General features: G+C 31.5%; 1 protein-coding gene across 4 annotated transcripts in view; it reads left to right on the plus strand.

The window, feature by feature from the left end:
* The window catches only part of LOC106680181 (myosin light chain kinase, smooth muscle), a 346,841-nt gene that overhangs the window by 234,252 nt on the left and 89,199 nt on the right, over positions 1–23,390 (plus strand). For 3 of the 4 annotated variants that reach the window (XM_067045717.1, XM_024359903.2, XM_014419703.2), the window contains exons 13-14: positions 3,159–3,215; positions 19,202–19,346. In XM_067045717.1, coding sequence (XP_066901818.1) covers positions 3,159–3,215; positions 19,202–19,346 — 202 coding nt within the window. The remainder of the gene's footprint in view (positions 1–3,158; positions 3,216–19,201; positions 19,347–23,390) is intronic. The other variant, XM_014419704.2, reaches the window with a different exon arrangement.

A 23,390-nucleotide genomic window follows, 5' to 3' on the forward strand; every position in this document is an offset into this window, starting at 1 on the left:
AGGACGATTCCTATTAAATTTATTTATTATTAAATTTATGTATTATTAACTTATTTAATTAAATTCTTTTTTTAAATGTCTTTATTGAAATTTACTGGATGTTCCTTGGATACATCCTAGATTTCCTTGGATTGCCAGTAATGAAACAGGAGGCAAGGTGAGAAACTAGTGGGCTTGGGTGGATAGGGAGTTTATACTGGAAGCAATGATATCTGGTTAGGGCTAGTTCATTAAGGTCTTTATGTATGATTTTATTTGTGACAATGTAAGGAACATTAAGGATTTTAGATTATAAGGATTGGATAAGAGAGGAATTCGAAGGTTTAGTGGAGCCCCAACTCTCAACTCCGTATGTCCAGATTGGCCTTATTACAGTCTTTTTGTAATGAATTGATAGTTTAGACCGTTTGTCCAGTAAGTGCTATAATAGTCGAAATCGACGTGCTGTTTCCCGCCTTTTCAGTCTTATGTGAGGATTACAGGTTAGTCGTTTATCTAGATGTTCAAGGTAGAGGATCTGTTCGACAAGGGTAAGAGCAACATTATTAAAGGAAACTGTAGGGCATTCGGTAGGTTTAGGACGAATGGTAAAGGCGATTTAATGGGATTTATTTTAACACTCCAATTACGACACCATTCTTCGAGGACTGTGATATAGGATTGGAAAGTTAGGCATGCAATTAAAGGGTTATTATTAACTGCGATATTTATTATTAACTTATGAAAGCACTTTTCTAAAATCTGATGAAATTGGAGTTAATCAATCTGTCAACCGAACGGCTTACTTGCGAAAGAATTTTCTTAGTCAATAATATAAAAATATCTTTTCTGAAACGAGGGAGAATGAATTTCATTTTTTCAAGCTGTGTAATGCGCGCATCACAGCAGATTTTTTAAAAAATATTAACAGTCACAATAGCTTGCTAAAAATTTTAAAATAGTTTCAAAACATCATAACTATCAACTTCCAATTTCATAAATCGGAAAGTATATTTCTTGTTTTTAATTTTAGTAACTCTTGTAATGAAATGTTTTACTACAATTTCCAAAATTTGAAGTAGATTCTCAATTCTCAATCTGCTTTCAAGGTTACACTCTCTTTAATCCATACCATTGGAAGGTCTCTGTTCATACCAATCAATATGTTTTTCACTCGCTGCCTTCTCACGGTTCTGTACCGTCTTAATTGTTAGTTAATCTCTCCAGAAGAGGTCCTCCGCTCATAATGTCAAGTATGACAGTGCTTGGAGTTGTGTGGGTGATCAAAATATAATTTCATTTATGTTTTCCTTATCACGAAGCTGATCGTTGGGAAATAAGACTTTCGCCATGTACATGTTAAAAATTCACATATTTGCTTCCTGTCATCAAAATATAATAACATATAATATCATATAAAACAAAATTTAATTCCAGATGTTTTATGTCGTGGAATTATTACTTTAATCGAAAATTTCAACGTTTAGTTGCCAAAATCAGAAACACATATATAAAAATTTTGTTTTTATTTTTAATTTATTTTAATAAAAATTTTACTTGGCAATATAATCTCAAATCGTTTTCAATAATTTACTTCAAACTTGGAATTCTGGAAGTTCGCATTTTATACTTCCATAGATTTGTTTTCGAAAAATGAGCTCGTATTACCAAAGCAATACAAAAGTGATAAATACTGAACATAAAAAAATATTTTGTACTTTCAAAGTGAGTTACTTTACCCTAGTATGTTAATCTGGATTTAGGGTTTTTTTCGTTAAATTCTGCATTTTTCACTCGCTTATGGGAGCCAGAAAAATTTAAAATTCACATTTCAGCTTCCTTAGAGTATAAATAAAATAAGAAATCGTTAGTCAATACTAAGTTGATATATGTGTATTTATTTATCAAGTATTTTTATACCAAAAAGAATATCAAGGCTTTGCGGCAATTTCTGTCATTTATTATAAACAACTGCGTATCAATCACTGGTGTAATTTAACGCTGACATTATCAAAGAAAAATATGCAGGAATAAATAAAAATTCAGGTATTTATTTTTATATGAAACTTTTGTAAATAAGATTGATATTCCTTTTTCCAAACTTAGTATACACTTTCTTTTTTTGAAATATTAGAGTAAAATAATAAAAATTGAATAAAAACACCAATGCAGAATTATCTGCAGTCACAGTTTTGAAAATTACGACTATGAAAAAGATTAATAATTCAATTTATAATTGTTTCTTAGTCATAGAATGAATTTTAACAACTCTAAACTTAAACTGAAAAGAAGCTATCTAGCAACACAGGTTTAAGACATGGTTTAACAGATAATAACCAGAGGGGAAATAAATATACCAGAAAACCTTTCTCCACTTGTCTTCCCAGTTTATTCACGCCTTTCACCACCCCAAGTTTACCGAATCCAGCAATACGGAGCTTTTGAAGTCATTTGAGAAAAGTAACCCATTTCAACGGTACCTTTCATCATTATTGGATGTTTATCTATTAGCTTTATAATTTAAGTCCTTTTTACTTATAACTTTATTTTTTTTTTTAATTTCCAATTACATCACAATTTCAATTGAACTGGTTCTACTTATATCAGTTGAAGAAATAGAAGAAGGAAATAAGGGGTTATTTTAGGAAAGAGTATCTAATCATGAATTTTTGTTACGTCAGTGATTGAGGAAATAGCTAAAAACCTTATACTTTGAGTAAATACTTGCCCCGTAGTGCAAAGTTTTAAGTTAGATATAATGACTTGAAAGCTATGGCCCCTCAAATTTAAGCAATTTTGTGGTTGAAAACTTAATTTTTTACTACACACTTGATGTATAAAACATGTCAAGAAATCTGAGTTAATGGACCTTTTGCAAATCCTCTGTAATATATTTTATTGGTTAAAAAAATAAATATAAAAACAGAAATTAAAATGTAAAATATAATTTTACATTGTGTAAGATGAAGGGAATTTTATCCTTTAGAAGTTTTATAAGGAAATTGTTTTGCAAAAGATTACTGATGAAACTGCAACAATTATGAGGTTTGGAATTATCTCTATCTGTTCCATTTCCTCTACAACCCCTTCGTAGATTAGAGGAAAATAATTATTTCCTTAATGTAGGTAATGTAAATTTTATTGATATTAAACCTACTTTTTTTCCTTTATGTTTTTAGATTCACTAAAGAATGTTTCATCAGATCCTCCACCTTCAATATCACCATGCGTAACTAGTAAGTGAATTAAGTTAATTACTTTTCAATAATTTTAACTTTAAGCATAGAAATTATAACTTGATAATGATAAAATATAGAAATCATCTGACAATGCCTGCTAGGAATAAATAAAAATTCTTAAAAAAATAATGAAAATGTTAAAAAGCAATCATCGATTCGTCTCACATATAACTCATTTGAGAGTAAAAAATAAAACCAATGGAAGAAATTATAATTATTTATTTAATTTTGGAGACAAATGATAAAATATTTAGCAACTACCAGTTCAATGAGGCAAAAAATACAGCTGACATCGCACTCTATCAGACCATAATTCAATTTATTTTTACTGAATTTTTTTTTATCGAATTCTCTGGCGCTTTCGGACGAAATCCTTTCGAGCACACAAAATTGTAACCACGTCCACAATGCTCGTAACACTGCTTCCGCCGATCTGTCCTGCACCGTGTGTGCCATGGCCATTTTACTGAAGATGTCAATGACCGTGATCCACCTATAACCCTTCCACCTGAAATGCTTTAATGTCACTGAGAGTAGCATCTAGGGTTGTGGTCTCTTCTCGCGTCGCCCTGTGTGGATGTTATTGTACTTAGGACTGAGGCACATATCTCAATTTTCGATGGTTTCCTATATGCCCCGTTTCATGGCCCGCTTAAAGTATCTCCGGCGTAACGAGTGCAACTTTCGTTCAATCCTCATTGGTTCGTATTGTCCTGATACTACGCGAGCGGCACCTCTGTTTGATGCTCCGCGTCTTGAATTGTCTCCACAATAATCATAACCGGATAAATGAGCGATCCACCCAACTTTCTATTGTCTGCGATAGTTTTTAAATCTTATCCCCAGGGCTTCCGACATTTAAATGGTGTTTCTTCCCTGGTTTGCTCTCGTCTTTCAGCGCTAAAATTCGTAACAATGGAACATCTGCCATAATTACTATAACCCACTCTTAGCAGATCCGAGATTTTTGTTTTCCAAACAATGAGGTACCTCTTGTCATTTACTTTTTTTTTCCAGTACTTCGTCGTGTGAGCTGTCATCTGAAGACGTCCCTTTCCTATTCTTATTCTCTGATGTGGCCTGCTATTCTTCTTCTGTCGAAGTCTACTCCCTCAGGAATCGCACGTGAAAGCCAATCCGTCACAACATTTTCTTTTCCCGGTTTGTAGACGACAGCCATATCACATTGATAAGCAATTCCTCCTATTGTGTAGTTTTCGGGGATGATTTTTTTAGTTCCCCCACTCATTACGTCGGTCTAAAACGTATGGCCGAAAATGTTCCACTGCACACACTGTCCCTAGCAGTTCCCTTTCCATGGCGCTGTAACGTACCTCCGCTTCGTTGAGGAGTCTACTGGCATACGCTGTGGGGCGCTCTCTTTTCTCCACTTTTTGCGATATTACTGCACGTAAAGCGTAGTTACTAGCGTCCGCCGCCAGTGTGAATTGTCTCTGCGCCAGCAAAAAAAAAAGGAAAAGCTAGCAAAGGCTGCCTTTGTAATTTGTTATAGATTTCCGAATGTTTTGATTGATATCTGTCATGACTAACGTAGTCCTTTTCTTGAGTAAGTTGTGGAGATGTTCCAGGTACTTTGCCATATCGGGGACAAACCTTTGATAATAATTTCTAGTGCACCTGATAGTCTGACGTCAGCAAAAGATAGATGTAGAAATAAAGGGTGAGGGAATCAAAAATTTGGAAATATTTTTTGTTTATAAAAAGTCGATTCCCATCTCAAATTAGGATAAAGTCACCATTGCTTGGGGTACGACCAAAAGGCGAAAGTGCGTTTGAGAACACCAAGAATGAAGCTTGTCAAGCAATTCCTTATCTCTTCAGTCTGATAACAATATAACATGAAACTATATACCGTATTTAAATTTTTTAAAAAACCCTGCATATCTCTTTTCGGGTACTGTATGACAAGTTATATCAACAGAACACGTATAATGAAAGCTTTAATAATTTTTAAAATGCCTTAAAAGTTGGGGAGGGTGTATAAATTAATTAATAAATATAATGTTAAATCAATAAATATAAGATTTAAAGTGAACGAGAAAGAGGAAGGAAGTTGATTAATGAAATTCCATCCATACTTTAATAATAATTAATTAATAAACCTGGATTTATTTTACGTAATCGAGATCATATAATATTTATTGCTATAAAGGATGGTATCATGAACTCTGTCATGGTACTTATTTTCATATCCAAAGGTTTTCTGTTTCTTATAGTGAAACTGAGTTCAAATACGTATTATTGTAAAGAGATTTTGAACAAAAAACTTAGTATTTTGATTGTACTTCCTGGAATGCTAGGGTGCGGAGTGGACGAAGACTCCACGGACGGCAAAAAGAGGCGGAGGTCCAGCGCTCCTCGGTTCCTCTCCGTACCGCACAGCCAGGTCGTTAGGGAGGGTGAGGAAGTCCGCCTCAGCTGCTCTGTTTCTGGCTGGCCCCAGCCCTACACCCTCTGGAGGAAGGGGCAAGAGCCCGTGTCCCCGGCCTTCAACGTCTTCGAGGAGGACGACCTCAGGTGGCTCATCATACCCGCTGTCAGGAGGGAGCACGCAGGGGTCTACACCGTCGTTTGCTCCAACACTAGGGGGTCTATCCAAGCTTCTGCTCTTATCCAAGTGTTAAGTAAGAGGGATTCCGTATTCAACTTGCCTTTGCAGAAGTGTGTTTATAATAAAAGATACCTTTACCATAGCAACATACTGGATAAGGACACTAATTCTTACTGCAGTGCGTTGGCCTACTAACAATATTTCTTTTTTTAAAACAAATTAAACCTTAATTATTAAAACACTGCATGGAAAATAACTGATTCGATGAAATAAGTGTGCTGATATGAATTTTTTTTTTTAAATTTTATAAATAACAGATATTCAATAAAGTATGTTTATCCCTGCTACACAACCACCACTCAATTTAGATAATTACGGTCTAATTAGGTACCTAATTGTTAAAAAATGAAATGTAGATGAAAAACTGGAAAAAAAGAAATGTTTTAAAAGATACAACTCAGTTGAGGTTGTTGACGTGGTGTTCTATTTCTGACGTACGCAATCTTATGTCACTTTTCCAGTTCGGATGGTTGGAACTCTTCCGCCGCCATATTTGGCTTCCGTGCCTTTGCCTGGAGAATCCAGTAGTCTAATTATGGAAATGAAATGGAACTGTAAAATTCCATACCTAAGCTGTGTAATCTAATCTGAAGACTGTTGGTATTTTGAAATTTTAATTTTCCAAGAAATTACTTTTTCAAACCCGTGAAAACCAATCAATAATCAATCAGTAAACCATTTAGTCTAAACAATTATTTTTGTGATTGTAAAAGCCAAACATGCCATTTGAATGTCTTAAATGATGCAGAGAAGTCATATAATAGTTTTAGTTTAATAACATTGATTAACAGTGAGCTACTGTTGGTCACTTTTTCTCAATGTATGTACAAAACTATTAATCGGTTTTAAATGTATTGTATTTTGGTTTCCGTTTTAAGGCAAACTAGACTGATCAGTGCTTCGATGCTCCTTAAAATTTCTCGGCAGTTCTTACTAAATAATATTTATTATTTATCTTTTAATTTTGTAATAAATAAGAACAATGATGTTACATCCTCCTCCTCAAAATGTAAAACTACTATCGTCTACGGTACAGGAGAAAGTTTGATACCCATATGTGAACTTTACTAAAATTACTTTACAATATTTTTTTTTAAAAAGTAGGGGAACCCTCAAAGTTGTCCTAATATATTCATTACCGTTTCTTAAAAATAAACTTGTCTGGAAATGTATTTGTTCGCATGACATTACTTCTTTAATCAATTATGTGTGATGGTTTTCTCTTTTTTCTTTTTTTTTGCGTTGTTTGATTTTGTTTGCTTTCTCCTTTTTTTTTTTTAATTAAAGAGTAATTAATTATTTTTATTTGTTGTAGATGAATATTAACGGAAGACAAGATTGTTGACGAATCAACAAGAGAGACATGTAAAGATGTTTAATTGCTCAAAATTCACTCAATGTACATGAGTTTCTTTCTTTTCTTAATTATGTGTATCTAATTTATTAAAATTAGTTGAAATAATGATTATTTAAAATCGTCATAACTTTCATTGTAGCATTAATAAATTGCAGTAGAAGTATGTATTATTTAAATAAACTATATGTCAATAAATATTTTGGAAAATCCCTTCAGACCTTAAATTCATAAGGCTAACCTTTTGTAATTTGTTTTTTCTTCTAACGAACCTCGAAGCATAAAGGTAAATTTTTTTATATTCTGTAATTTCGGTTAGTTTTTTAATTTAATTTATACCATGTTTTATTGTAAAAATTATGTTATTTCTATACCACTTTGAATGCCTGTTTTGTGCTGATTACAGGCATTCAAAATTTTGAGAGACGTTCTTAATGACCATATCGTCAATTGTATAAAATCTTAAGCATGGTTAATGTGGTAATAATTAGAATGGAAGGTAGGATGCAATGTATATTGAAAAACAATTGTAGGCAGCAGGGCTAAAATTGATTAAACTTACAAAATGATTAAAAGGGATTTCGTTTCATAAAATCTTAAAAACCTCAAAATAAATCGCAGAATAAGGAGATAAAAAACAATATGGATTCGCAAAAGGCACATCTTTCATATCTACTCAATTCACTCACAAATTTTCAACCCTCTATCTCAATTTGCAAAACATTAAAAATGTATTCTGGATTTTATTTTTAGGAATAAAGGATTTTATTTTTAGTCACTAAGAAATTTTAGATACATGTAATAAGTTCCACAAAAGAATAGAATTCACTGTAGAAAGACCACAAAATAAAAAAAATCAGATTTTTTATATGGATATTATTTTAATGATAAAGTAACCACTGAATAGACCAAAAATGCAATACAAGTAATAGATTATTAAATTATTTTTATAATAATTATCAAAAAGTGAACTAAGCCAAAATATTGATAGATAGAGCAATTAACTTAACAGACATTAACATATCCATGAATCAGATTAAGACAGAAGTATACAATACGTTAATAGAAAATTTTTACCCTAAAAGATTGATCAATAGAATATGGTACAACTATAATACAACCAAAAACAATATAGATATAAATAACAATATAGAACATTGAGAGAAATAAAAACAGTCAGACCAACCAAGCAAAGTGAAATAGCAAAACACAAAATAAAAAAAAATAAAATCACTGAATTTTACAAGGGAAAAAAACGAAAAGGTTCCAGTTATTGATATTGGTAAAAAAGGAAAAGGCAAAACATCGAAGAATTATAATAATGATAAAAAAAAAAAAAAAATTAAACTACAATACATACCAGGCCTAACTGATAAAATAATAAGTTGCAACGCCAACTGTCCAACATGAAGAACAAACTAAATAAAATGGAACAGTTAAATGTTTTATATAATCTAGATTTTGAAAATATATATATTGGAGAGATATCAAAAAATCTAGAAATCAGGATCAAGCAACATATCACTAACTGTAAAAGTGTCAAAAATATAAATTGCACTGCACTGGCTTACCACAGCAAAACGTTAAACCATAATTTTAACTTCAAAAATACCACAATAATAGACATGACACAAAACAATAAAGGCTGGAGGTTTCCGGAAGCAATCCATATAACCAAAAATATAAAAGTCACAGAAACTATAAAACTGACACAAAACATTTAAATACACATTATGGCAATATAATAAAAGATTAGCCATATAAACATAAAAAATCGGGGAAACATGTCAGAATAAAATGGTCCAATCATAAATTTTAACCAAAATTACATAATAGGTTAAAATTGGACTTATCGATAGGGAGATAATAACACAGCATATTGGACATGTTGATATGGTCCAAAGATATGGAGCTTGGGGATTGTGCTAAAGAGATAAATGAATGAAATAGTGAAAGAGAATAAATCAAATAAAGCAGTGTAATACAATTGTAAACTATGATTATATAGAAGACATGATTTCAATAGGGAAATTGAAAATATCACAGATATGTGGTAAATATAATATATATAAATTATATATAAATATAAGTATATAAAAATTTTTGATAAGAATAACTTAATTTTAGGATTGTTAAGGTGCATGAGTATGGGACAATTGTTCCGAAACCCTGTACAATGAAAAATGTAGAATAGGTATATTTATTTTGGAATTTTTTTCACCTCAACAAGAAATTAAAATCTTAAATTAAATTAAATTAAAAATGCAAAAAAAAAAAAAATAGGGAACTTGACTAAATTTTTCCTGAAATTTATCTTCTGTTGTTTGATATTTCTACCTTGAAAATTGCCCTCATCAACTCATCCAATCCAAAGAGTGTGGAGAATACATTAAAATATATTTAACAGAAGAAAGAAACTCCCCCTAGAACACGGTTTTAACTTGAATACGTTTTAAGACTTCTCACCCCTCTGCCCCCCCCCCCTTCCATGACTTTAGATACAGGTCGAAAGTCTAATGTTTTCACAGAAACATTTACGATTGTAGTAATAAATATTTCATAATGAATAATTGTTGTATGAAATAGCAACGTTAATAATATTAACTAACCAGGTTTAAATAGTAGACATAAAAATGCTAATATCACACCTGGACGATCCTTTAATCCTGTTTAGTATTCTGTTCATCAGTATAGTACAAGAGCCGGGAAGAAAAAAAGGCAGTTATCTCACCCCAATTTTTGATTGCTTTAATGAAAACTAGGTATTCATTATCAATTACTAGTAAAAATTGATGGGTCTGCCAATATGTCTATAGGTAGGAGGAATAAAAAATGGCGGCTGTTTCAAAACCTTAAAAAAACCTTAATTTTTCGTTCGGAGCTCTATATCTTAAAAACTACCAACAACACAAGGAAATCTAAGAGAAGATTATTTAAAGAAGAGTAAATTAGCTGAAATATTAGCCCTAAAAGAGCTATTTACGTCCACTAGTTGTCGTGATATACCTTTTTAAAACGCAAAATTTCTTAAAAATCTATTGAAAGATTAGTAGTTAGTTAATCTAGTTTGAGAAATCTATATCTCAGGAACTATGTGATATACAGATATCTATTAGCACTCAAATTAAAGCTAGTTTAATGGACTATAGAGAGGTTTATGACCTTTGCCTTCGTAGGAATAGTAGTTTTCATGATATTTGCTAAAATAAATTGATTTATAGTTGTTCGGACAATAGGATTTATGGAAAACTTCATTTCAGAAACCAATGGACGTACAGATGTCTGCCAGCGTTCAAATTAAAGCTAGTTAAATTTACTACAAAAAAGTTAGTTATGTTTTTCGTTGTAGGAGTAGTAGTTTTTATGATATTTGACAAAATAAACTCACAAAATGTTAATTTCTAGTTGTTCGTATTAAATGTTGGAGTTTTGAAAAATATGTCTCTAGATCCATAAGACGCACACATGTCTGCCAACACTCAAAATGAAGAAAATTTAACTTTCTATAAAGTTGTTTATGACACTTACCTTCGTAGTAGTAGTAGTTTTTATGATATTCACATATGAATATAAATTTGGCAAATGAAAATTTGTCCGAACAACTATAAATCAATTTATTTTAGCAAATTTCATGTAAACTATTATTCCTATGAAGATAAACATAATAAACTACTTTATAGCTCATTAAATTAGCTTTTATTTGAGTGCTACAGACATCTGTACGTCAAATGGTTTTTGAGATTTTTTTAATACATTTTTAAAAATAAATTCACTAACTACTGATCTTTCAGTACGTCATACATTTTTTATGAAATATTTCTTTTTAAAAAGCTATATCTCGAAAACTATTTAACGTAAATAACTCTATTAGGGCTCGTAGTTTAGCAAATTTACTATTCTTTAGTACGTAGTATTCTTGACGTTCCCTTAGGTTTTCTTGTGTTGTGCCTACCTTTTTAGAATTTAGAGCTCCAGATAAAAAAAAAATTTTTTTTATCACTTTGAAACAGCCGCCATTTCCCCCCCCTACCTATACTTGGCAGACCCACCAATTTTGGCTAGTAATTATACATAGTTTTCACTAAAGTAATAAAACATTGGGGTGAGATAACTGCCTTTTTTCTCCTCTTGGGCTCTTTTAATAGTAGTTTTAGTATGTATCTATTATAATCTGATCAGTAGATACTGCGCAGGTTTTCTGTGCCATAATGCAGGAATAACCTCAATCCACCTTTTTTACCTAATTTAAGAATAATCAAAGTTGATTTGGTAACTAGCGGAACAAACTTTCTATGATGAAATTTGTTGTTGGGTATAATCCCCAAATTCATTAATTAAATTAAATTCTATGGAATTGTTCCCTAATAGATTTCAATTTCATCTTTTTAGAAACAAACAGATTCTTATGTTTACGTCTTTATATATAAATCCATTAATTGCAGATTGGTTAATTTTTATCCAATTGTTATATCTGTTATTTTTTATAAATATAATTTCATAGATTATTTTCACCAACAATTTATTTAGTTTTTATTTTATTGTCAAACGAAGAAATATGAGCAATGGCACTATTCGAAAAAGGACTGAGTGGATATTCAGTTGGTAAAAAGGGATTTTATACATTATTTTTTTGCATTAATTTTTGGCTCAAAGGGCAACATTATAGGGGAAAAAAAATACTCCTAAGTAAAAAAAGATAAAATATGAACTTAATGAAAGACACGAAACATGTAATTTATGAAAAAAAAAAAAGGAAATGGACACGACATCTACCAATGTAAAAACATCATTAGAGTGCTACCAATGGGGAGTTTCTCTGCATGCCAGTATCACTCCATAATAAACTAAAATTAAATTTAATGGATATATGTATATCAATGTACAGTTGTAAATAATAATAAATAATTTTTAAAAAATGTTGTAAAACATCCCATAATAGGTTTTATATGAGTACCAAATAGTATTAGTACTGATCTATCGTACTAATTAGTATTAGTACTTTTCTATTAGTATAGAGTAATAATCAATATTATTACGATACAATGTGTGGTATATTTAAATTCGAGAAATTTGTTCCAAAAGCGGAGACAGTTTTAGTATTTTTTTTTTAATCCAAAAAATTTGAAATAGCTTAAAAATGCAAATAAAGGACTGTGAATTACTTGGAGTTTGACTTGAAAGATATAATACATTTTTAAAAATAGTAAATAGTATTTTTCTTACATCCCAATCTTGCATTTTAACGTAATTTAGGGAAATGATAAAAAGTTAAGAGGATTTTTGTTGATCGAAACAGTAATCGTTTGTATCGAAATATTCAGCGTTTGTAGAATAAGTGAAAAACTTTGTGTAAAACCTAAGCATCAATTTAGAACACGTGATATTGTAGTATAATATGGCACATCTAAGATAAGTTTGCCAGTGGGTTAAGAAAGGAGGGTGTTATAGTGAGAAGGGAAGAGAAGGGGCTAGAGAGGGGTGTGGGCGAGTTCTCTTACGTTACAGATAAACTCATTTTAGACCCACTATACTTGAGGTGTGGCATCATTTTGCTCTTCAATTCAGCGTAAAACATTCAAAATGTAAAAGGATAATACAGAAAACGCCTTGTACTGTAAGTAGCCTTGTAGAAGAATGGTTTACGTGTGATTCATAACAGCAGGAACATATAATTAGAATACTTATAATAAATTAAATCCATTGAAAACACAGGTAAATATTTCATGCTGAACAAGCAGACTAGAATGAACTATATATTTATATTATTAATTTAGTGAAATATAGTCACATAATTGATCATTCTTGGGTTGAGGCATTGAAAATCATTGAAGAGCAAAAGATAAACAGGTATGTAATAGTTTAAATTCAAATTTTATCTGCAAAAAAGATTACAAGCAAGGCAAGAGTGAGCTTTACATATTAAAAGCTGCCATGAAATGGCCCAAATTTTGAGTTTTCAAACTTTCATTTTGAAATTTTAAAAAACCCAAAATAAGCACTCCAGAATGTATTTTATACCTATTGCCTTGTTTTTTGAAAATAAAGAGAAGATATGAACTTCGATATCGATTTTTCAATAAGAATGGATTTTGTCTGCAAAACGTCAAGCCCACCACTAGCATGACATGATTTTTTTGTTGGGTCTAAAATTTTAGATCTAAAGTAATTCCAATTTCCAATTTCATAACTTCAATTTTGCCTTCAAAGAGCGTTGTATATGACACACACACACATGACAGAGTGGGTTATTCAAACCTATTTTCAAAAGATTCAAAACGAAAAGTTACAAAATAACTCCAATATTGAGATTTTTTTTGTGTGTATATTAGTAATAATCTTAGTTTTGTATTGGTTAAATAACTGAAAATATTATAAATAATTTGTTTATCTAATAGTGGATAGTATACTTTTAATCTAAAATTAAAGTTTTATAAATTAATGAAGGTTTAAAAAAATAGGGTGATTTTGACGACCTGGGCAAAATAGGCTGTAAAACATTTTTTTTAAATTCTGGTGTGAGATATGAATTTATATTTAAGATTGTCCTTGAGGATTGCCGAATTGGCCGAAACGTTGGACTATTGATATAATAAAGAATGTTGAGACTTAATAAGGATACCATTTGATTTATTTAACAGAAAAAAATGATTTTGTGTAACATTTTAGAGCAGTCGTCATTTGTAATCTCCTCGACCATAATTGGCTACCACCATTTTTTGCTCTGAACTTAATAAAATTTTCTTAAAAGAATTCGAAATTTCTGGTGCAAAAACAGTTCTCTGCCTCCTCTTAGGTTCTTGGGCTATTAGCTAATTCTCTTTCTTTTTGAGCAGAATCATTTTTTGACCATTGTTTGATAGGAACTAAGATAATATGTGTACTGTATGCCTTTACAATCAGGATTGGAAGGTTTAAGTTTATCGGGATATGTTTCAATGAAGTCGATTCATATAGGTAGAAGTCCGTAGAGGTTGAAGTAAATAAGATAAAAAACTGAGTTTCTAACCGAGGGTTAATTCTGACCGTACAGTATCCAATGTAATTGCTTAATTCGAAAATATTGGTGTTGCATTTTGTTTCGATAGATTTTTTAGTTTGATGTGATAATTCCATATAAGCCTTTCCAACCATCCTAATCCTTTGGTTCAAACCTTATCTAGTTCCACCCATCCATACAGCCCACCTAGAAGGTTGAAACGGCAGTGGCCAAGAGTCTTATTGTAAAATAAAAATGGACAATTGAAGTTCTGACAATGGTCAGATTCTCCACTTAAGGTGAGTAGCTGCAGGTGACTCTCGCATTCAAAAGGTGATTTTCGTCAAGTAGGCGGACGTTCGAGGACTTCTTTTTAGCAGACTTAGTGAGAACCACCATGAGCTTCCTGGAGTCATTCGTACCATGTAGCAGTCTTCCATTGCCACATGAGATTCCTGACCTGGGTGGTGAGTGAGTTTGGGCCATACTTGATGGCTGAGTTTTTGTTTCAATGGTAACTATTCTTCAGTGTCCGCCTATTGCATGACAGAGGTGAAAACCAACTTCTGCAGAAATACGACAATGACTATGATCTCCATAAGGTATCCTCCAACCATCGCTCTTCTACTCTGGAAAAAACACCGTTCCTAGTCTTTCTGATATAATTCATATATAAATAAGGGGTTTATGATATACGGGGCTTAGAAACTAAATACATTTTAAAATAAGCACTATCTGTGAAAATTAAAAATTAAAATTTTAAATTAGATATTGAAAAATGTTAACTCATTTTAATCTCTATAGTTTTTTTCCAAGTAAACCACAATGGTTCCTATTCATCTCTCTATTCTCAGTCCGCTGGTGTTCCTCAAGGTAGTATCCTTGGTCCCATTCTCTACACCGTCTATACAGCTGACATTCCAACCAATCCTAACACTATCCTCGCCACGTATGCCGATGACACATGTGTGCTTGCTGTTAATAATAACCCATTAATCGCATCCCAAAATATCCAATCCCATATCACACCCCTCGAAGGATGGTATAATTGAAGGATCAAGAAAAATTCCCACAAATCCCATCGAATCACCTTTACCCTTCGTCGTAAACCTACTGACTGTCCAACAGTTTCATTTAATAATGTTACTCTTACCCCTGTCGAACAGATCCGCTACCTTGGACTACATTTGGACAAACTATTAACCTGAAATCCTCACACAAGACTGAAAAGACAGGAAACTGCACGTCGATTTCGACTATTCAGCACTTACTAGACAAACGGTCAAAACTTCCAACACATTACAAAAGACTGATCTACATGACTGTAATAAGGCCAATCTGGACATATGGAGCTGAGCTTTGGGGCTCTACTAAACCTTCGATTTCCTCTCGTATTCAATCCTTACAATCCAAAATCCTTCGTAAAATCCTCAATGCTCCTTACTTTCTCACAAATAAAATCATACATAAAGACCTTAATGTTCCCTATGTAACCGATCTAGCCCGAACCAGATATCACTCCTTCCATTATAAACTCTCTAACTACCCAAACCCCCTAGTTTCTAACCTTGCATCCTCTTCCATTCCTGACAATCCTCCGAGGCGCCTGAAAAGAAGATGGCCACGAGACCAACTAATGTAAAATGGCATTAGAGTGCTACCAATGGGTAGTTTCTCTACACGCCTGTAACACTCCAATTTAACTTAGATCAGATTTACTAAATGTATTATAATGTACAGTTGTAAATAGCAATAAATAAATATTTAAAAAAAAAACTTTATAGTATTGTATTTTATATGAAACATCCTGGAATATATTGTAAAATGCACCCCGACCATCTTCTCCTCATATATATCATCCACGGTCAACTATCTTCTCATCATTATTTAAAATATAGTACATTAATTAATGAGTCTCAAAAGATATATATTTGGTAAGTAAACTCTCATTCAAAAATACATTTTTGGTTTTAAACCTTGTCAACTCACTGAAGCTGATAACCGCGCTGTGAGGTATTTTATCTAAAAAAAACAAACTATATTACTTTCAAATACTATTGCTCTATTTGAACCAGCCATTGACTGAACAAAAGACATTAAACATAACCTTTTTACCTACAAACCTAAAAATTAACAATTACCGATATCTTATACTCGACACATTAATGAATACGTGCTTTATCACACTCACAAACACTTGTAGTTTGCGGTTGATTAAAAACTGTTAATAAGGGAAATGGACTCTGTAAGTGCGACCACTCTTTGCAGTGACATGATTCCTGACCTCTATTCTCATCTTTTTACATATTAATTCAAATTACTGTTAGTGTTTGTTCTCTCTGATTTCTCACTATTCATCAGTAAGTACAATCAATTTTTATGTGTATAATCTGTCGGGGCTCAATTGTTTAGAAAATGAATTATGATTACCTGCCATAATGTTTATTTCAATAGATGACATGATGCCGAAAGTATGCAAAGGGTCTCATGGTACAAATAATTTATGAGTGTTGCATACAATTTGCCTGTGATCGATCAACTCTGGAGGTTGACATCATTGTCTTTGATCAACCATTAGTTTTATTGGCAGTGTTGGTCTCCTTCAGTGATTAATTTAAATAAACAGTTTTATTAATTGACGTTTTATAATATGTGAACAAATAAATTAAATAATCCCATTTAAAAACTTTTATTTCTAAATCAATTACAATTAGTGTGAGTTAATTTATATGCAGTGTCACTTATGAAATCTCAAATTTAAAAAAAAAAAAAATGGTACCAACTGTCCCAACTATTTATTATTTATTTTAATACCTTGATTTTCTTCTCTCTAAATTATCCTTTTTCAGTCTATTTCTAGATTCATTACGTTGTAACTGATGTTTCATTATCAGGCAAATATTTGTCATTTAAAAATAAAATTTACGGTAGGACACATTGTTAAAACATACGTTCATGGAATGAAATTCGATATAAGATATCAGCATTACCCATTATCACGAAGTACCCGGCCTACCGAAGTCGTACTTATCTTACCCTGCTGGGTGGGGTACTCTTTAAAGTACCGCGAGTCCAACATTCCTCCTCTTCTTCAGACGCCGCGCTCTCTAACAACACGAAAAACTCTTTTTTCGCGAGTGAGAAGGCTATTACGATTAGTTTATGTTTATGTCTAGGTTGCTGATCAGTAGGTTAAAGCCGGACGGACCAGTTTTGTAAAGAGTAATCCTGGTTGTTTTGAGAGGAATCTAATTCTGGATTGCCTCCCAAGTACTAAGTATCATCGGCTAGACGGTATATATACATTGTCTGCTGATAAATAATGATACTTACCCTTTCGCCCTTCCGGAGCCCTAGGACGAACCTGGTTCCTCCCCTCCTACGCTCAAGTGCTTTGTTTTAGCCGCATTAATTATTAGTCTATATTATTAATCTTGTTAGGCCAGGAACGACTCCCTAAATGTAAACTCCAATCTGGCCCCAATATCAAAACCATCGAACAACTTGCAAGAGCTGATCCGTAGTGTTGAACCGAGTCGCACGAAGCTGAATTCTGGATTTTCGTATTGCTTTCTCACAACGTTGAAAAGGGGGCAAGAAAGTGCATCTCCCTGCAGTTTGTGAGCAAAGAGTTCGGATAGGTCAGCGCACTCAGAGCCTCGTTATCCTCACAAGACGAACTAATCTCCAGTAGGACTAAACTCCGGCCGAGTGACGCTATCGTAAGCGGCTTTTAAGTGAACAAAGAGGTGGAGGGTGACAACTCCGTATTCTTAACACACTTCTCTAACATCAACCTCCAATGAGGATCTTCCTGAAATCCGCCTGATACTTGCCAAACTCCCTCTCGGCATGAAGAATTAGTCTCTCAAAGAGAATATTATAAGTACCTAAAAAGAGAATTATGCAACGATAGTCGTAAAATTTCAACTGACCTTTCTTGTCTCCATTTTCGACTAATGAAGATAATTAATTTTCATGAAATATTGGTAATCAGACTTTTAGTATTTTAATTTTAATTATTTATTTTGAACCAAGATAAAATTGCATTACTTGATTCGTTTTGAGGGTCCTCAACTAAATTTAAAAACATTTAGGTCAGACTGAACATTAGGCTTCTGATGACGTCTGAGGATACTAAGATGACGTCTTAACCCCTCTAACCAATTTTGTATACAGGCATTATAATATAAATCTCAACTACAGCAACTCTAAAAATGCAAAAAAAAAAAAAAATGGTCCACCCGTTGAAGAGGTAGTCGAAACCACAAACAGACCAATAGTCGAAATTTCTTCAAAAATGATCTCTTGAAAACCGAAATACAAAAATTCTATTTGATTGTAATAATTTCCTGGCTTAGTAGAAATTTTTTTATTAAATTAAGATGAAACTCGCGTTTCTCCAAAGTCTCTTAATATAAGACGGATTGATTTCATACTAATTTCTTTTCTTCCGTAAGAGTTAGTTTACTTTAATGTGGGTTTGTGTTATAAGTTACCAACTTATAGGATAGCCCGTTTTTCCTGCCCTAGTTGTAGTACTTAAGAACATCAAAAACTATATAAAAAAATAACACTATTTATTTACCATGGATATGTTTTTGAAATATGGCATCTCACAGTTAATAAAACATGACAACATAAACATAAGAGAAACTACATTTGATGAGCTTTTAAACTGCTTGTAATATTTTCTAGTGCATTAACATTAATCTGGTAGGCAAGTTTGGAAATAGTTACCCATTTATTATAAAACGAATGATGTTTTAAACTCTTTATTTCTTAAATGCTATTAATTTTGAAAAAATAAATATAAACTCCATGAAAATGAAAATCACAATTCTTTTTAAAAGCCTTAGTATCCCGTTCACGTACTGTCCTCCAAAAAGGACACTGCTTTGACGAAAGAGTTTCCTGGCGAGTTTAAGTGGTAGGAGGCATTGTCTTGTAGCTAGGATAGTTAGGACTGACGTCAGCGCTCCTACTAGAGTATGTAAGCTGCATTTGCTGATATCCTGTAGGTAGCTCCTGTTTGGCTGGGCAAGCTACCAGGTGGCGACCTCCGGACAACAGGGAGTCTTTGGAACCCGAAGAGCTGGAGGAAGCGGGCGGAGGATCTCTCGGCGAGGTGGCTCTCTTCTTCAGGAATCACTCCCATCACTCAGCGTGAGTTTCATATTACAAAATACATTTTATTTCGAATACAATATAAATAGGGAATATGGTATCCATGTAGATACGTAATACAATAAGCAGATAGATTCATTCAAAACATGGAATATGTTGGTATAAATATATATTACTATTGCGTGTGGGTTTTATTGCATGTTCCAGCAGAATTTAAAATATTGACTTCTCTATTATATTACATTATAATCGTGAAGAAATTACATAGTGAAATCATCAAATCTAGTTATAATCTAATAAGACAATATTTAGGAAACACAGCGGTTGACGGAGGGCAGCCCTAATTTTCAATTTATACATGGATTTTTCAGCTATTTTAATATATATATTTTTTTGGAAATGACAGTGAAATTAAATAACTTTAAATCAATATTTCTCCAATGAACAGTAATACATTTGGGCAGTTAAAGGAGTTTATATTTAATATCCATCTTGGCTTATCAGATTTATAGAAATTACCGGATACGCTTTTTTCGATCTTCAATTTCTAAATTTTTAAAATTTCTGAAAACAGCGTTATCACACCAACAGAATAGAATGATGGTTAGGATAAAAATGTTAATACGCTACACTTTTTCACAGTCATAGTACAAAATCAGAAAAACTATATAGTGTGTAACTAAATCCCCAATAAACCATTGGGATGGAAATAGATAACCATATTTAATAAAGACCAATTGAAATTCGTATAGATAAAGAATTATTTGCTTAGGAGAAAAATTAATGTCGATAAATAATTATTTGTTTCGGTAGAAAATTAATGTTGATAAATAATTATTTGCTTCGGTAGGAAATTAATGTCGATAAAGAATTATCCGCTTCGGACCTTTGCAAAAAAAAAAAAAAATGAAAATATATGTTCTCGGAATCGAAATTTCTCACATTTTATGTTTTAGGCACTTAAGTACTTTTTAGGAAAAAAAGTTTTGCTTCGTATGTGTCTTTATTCAAATTTTTATTCGGGCATACTGTAATCATGATGAAATTTTCAGCGATTGTGCTGGTTGGTATCTGTTTCCATACAGATTTTATCAAATTTGATGCTCAACTTTTGGTGTAAGCTATTGTTCTTGGCACAACTATATTCGAAAATGGCTAGTCCAATTTGACCCAAATTCGGAGGGCGGATTGAGGACAAGCATTGTAATGGTTTTGTATAAATTTTACCTACCTCCATCTCTTATGCGCAAATGTATCTTTCTTCAGATGCATGTTTCAAAGAGCATGTATTCCTTACAGCCATTTTCAAACGACAAATATAATTTATGAAAAATTAAAAATAATAAAATTTGACCTTAAACTTTGTATGATAGGTAATTATGTATCAAATATAAATGGTGAGGAAGCTAAATTTCAATTTTTCAATTCTAAAAATTAATGATAACAATCATATTATTACACGACTGTAAAAACCAAAAGGTGAAATATGTGAGTACTTAAAAGTAATGTAGTTCATTCAATTTAAATTTATAAAAATAAACGGTAGAAATATAAATTATAGAAATGAATTTGAAGTTTTTAAGTTTAACTATGATTTCAAGTCATATTCCGAAAATACCAAAGGAAATAAATAAATCGAATCTTTGCGTTGTAATGTTTCTGCGAGTGAAAATAGATTTGTTTGTGTTATAGGTTCGTGCTTTAACTGTAACTGTTAACCAACAAACAATTTTTAAAGTTTTGATTATAATATTTAGTATAATAAATTAATTGACATTTCATTCAGGAGTAATTAACTCATGTCCGTAGTAACCTGATATATTATTATTACCATTAGTTAAATAATTTTAGTTTAAATTATTTTACCGGAACAAAAAAAATAACATTAAAATAAAAAAAAAACTGGAAACATTAATCTGGGAAATAATACTATTAAAAATTACCAACTTCTGTGTCCATTCTTTACCCGAGTGGTCAGTATCAAGCATTCATGATAATTCAAGGGCATGGAATCCTATCTTGGTGACTGCTGGGTCTGATGCGAATCCTAATGAGATTAAATGAGGTTTTAAGATCGGTTTATTTTTAGTGATTACCTATCTTTGTAAACAGCCAAGAAATGCACTATAACAAAATCGGTTCAATTCCGATTGTAAATGATTATATTCATATATATTTATTAGTTATTTTCAATCATTTTAGTTTCGAGATGATATCTCGAATAATGATATCTCGTTGATGAGATGGTATCTCGTTTGAATATTTTTATTTAAAATTGTAATTGAAGAATAGTTGACGGATGGTTAAAAGGTGACGCTGATTTTTTTTTTAAGTCATTTTAAAGATGAACCCACCATTACGAAAAATCTCCCTTTACTATAATATCTTCTTAAAATAAATTGAATTTAATAAAAAAAAAGAATAACATTCCGAGGTTTCTGGGTTTCAGAAGTTGGATTTCTGTTTTATAAATACTAAAATCCAAAATAAAAGCTACTACCCCATCTTTTTCAACATAAAGACTCCTGTTTCGGTCATGATGGAACTGGGCTTTCATAAAAGACAAGGAAATATATATATGTTTCATTAATATACTGAATTAAACATTAGATTCAAATACTTAAAATCGATACACTCTAAATTATACAATGGAAAAGTATAGATTTTTAGTTTTATTTTTTAAACCTATGTATTCATTTCTTATTCATCTGATGCAGTACTTCATGAAACTAAGAAAGGTCAGAATGCTTTCATTAAAGTTCAACAAGAAGGCTGGTCAGAGAATTTTGATCCTGACCTCACAGCAACAATTCCATGACCTATAAAAATAGGTTGATCTGAATTATTTATGTGTACTTGTTATTTTTTTATTATTTCATGATCATATACCTAGATAACAAAATATTGATGATAGATGTTAAATGGACTAAACATTTGTGAGAAAAAGTGAACAATTTTCTAGTAATTTGTCAATTTAGAGTAAATTTTTATTTAATAAAAAAAAAAAGTAAAATGAGCTGTACAGGGGTTCCAGGAGGAAATATCAGTAATTGAGGTTGGCAAAGTATATCAAAAATATAGATTGGTACAAAAATTAGACATTTTTTATTTTTGTAGATCATTGTTGCTGATATTATTTATCAAAAAATATTTACCTTCAGGAAAATTAGTTAGAGAACACTAAAGAAACGATTTACCTAATTTTTTTTTTTAATAAATAAATATCATTTAAATCTCTCCTTATAAACCACCTTTTCGCTTCCAATCAGAACAACCCTTATATTGTACATAGGACATGCCATATCTTATCATTAAGTCCTAAACATACAATGTAGTTTTTTGTTTACTTTTTTTTTTAATCTGCCTTTATTTTTGGATTGGATTGTAGTATTGTATGTATTACTCAATAGTATTACTCTCTATGTGAGAGAGAAATGCTTTATAGACAAGGAGCAATGCTGTTCAAATACAGAGGGTTACTGTAACACACACTATACTAAGCTATTTCACAGGACGATATAAAAAAATAACATAAACGAAATACGTTGGTCCAATATTTACAACACATTTGTATTTTTATTTAGTGACTAAATTACATTAAATCTGTATTTACTTTTTTTGTTTTTTAGTATTTTGGTTTTCCTTTTTGTTTGTTTTGTTATTAACGCTATATATTTAATATCCTCATTACACCCTACTCTAGCATATCTCATATTCCTCTTTTCCTATTGTGACCTATTGACAATGAGATCTGACAAATATTGAGGTTACTACTCAATTATTAAATTTTAATATTTTTATTTTAAATGTATGGACTCATTCAAAGATGTTTCTTGTGTACTTAAGTACACATAAAGAAAAATATATAATAAGAAGAAAACGTTGTAAATAAATGAAAATGTAGAAACAAGTCAAAATAAAATAACAATAAGTAATCAAGTTGATACCAAATAAATAGTTTAAAAAGGAATACATATCAAGAATCAATTGTAATCATACAACCTAAGTTCCAATGGTTTTTTTTTAAACTTTATTCTTTTTCAGGGATGTATGAAAAAACCCTATTTTTGTCTATGTATGTTT

Source organism: Halyomorpha halys, unplaced genomic scaffold (assembly GCF_000696795.3).
Source record: "Halyomorpha halys isolate HHAL.00 unplaced genomic scaffold, Hhal_1.1 Scaffold249.1, whole genome shotgun sequence".
In the NCBI taxonomy this organism is placed as follows: Eukaryota; Metazoa; Arthropoda; class Insecta; order Hemiptera; family Pentatomidae; genus Halyomorpha; species Halyomorpha halys.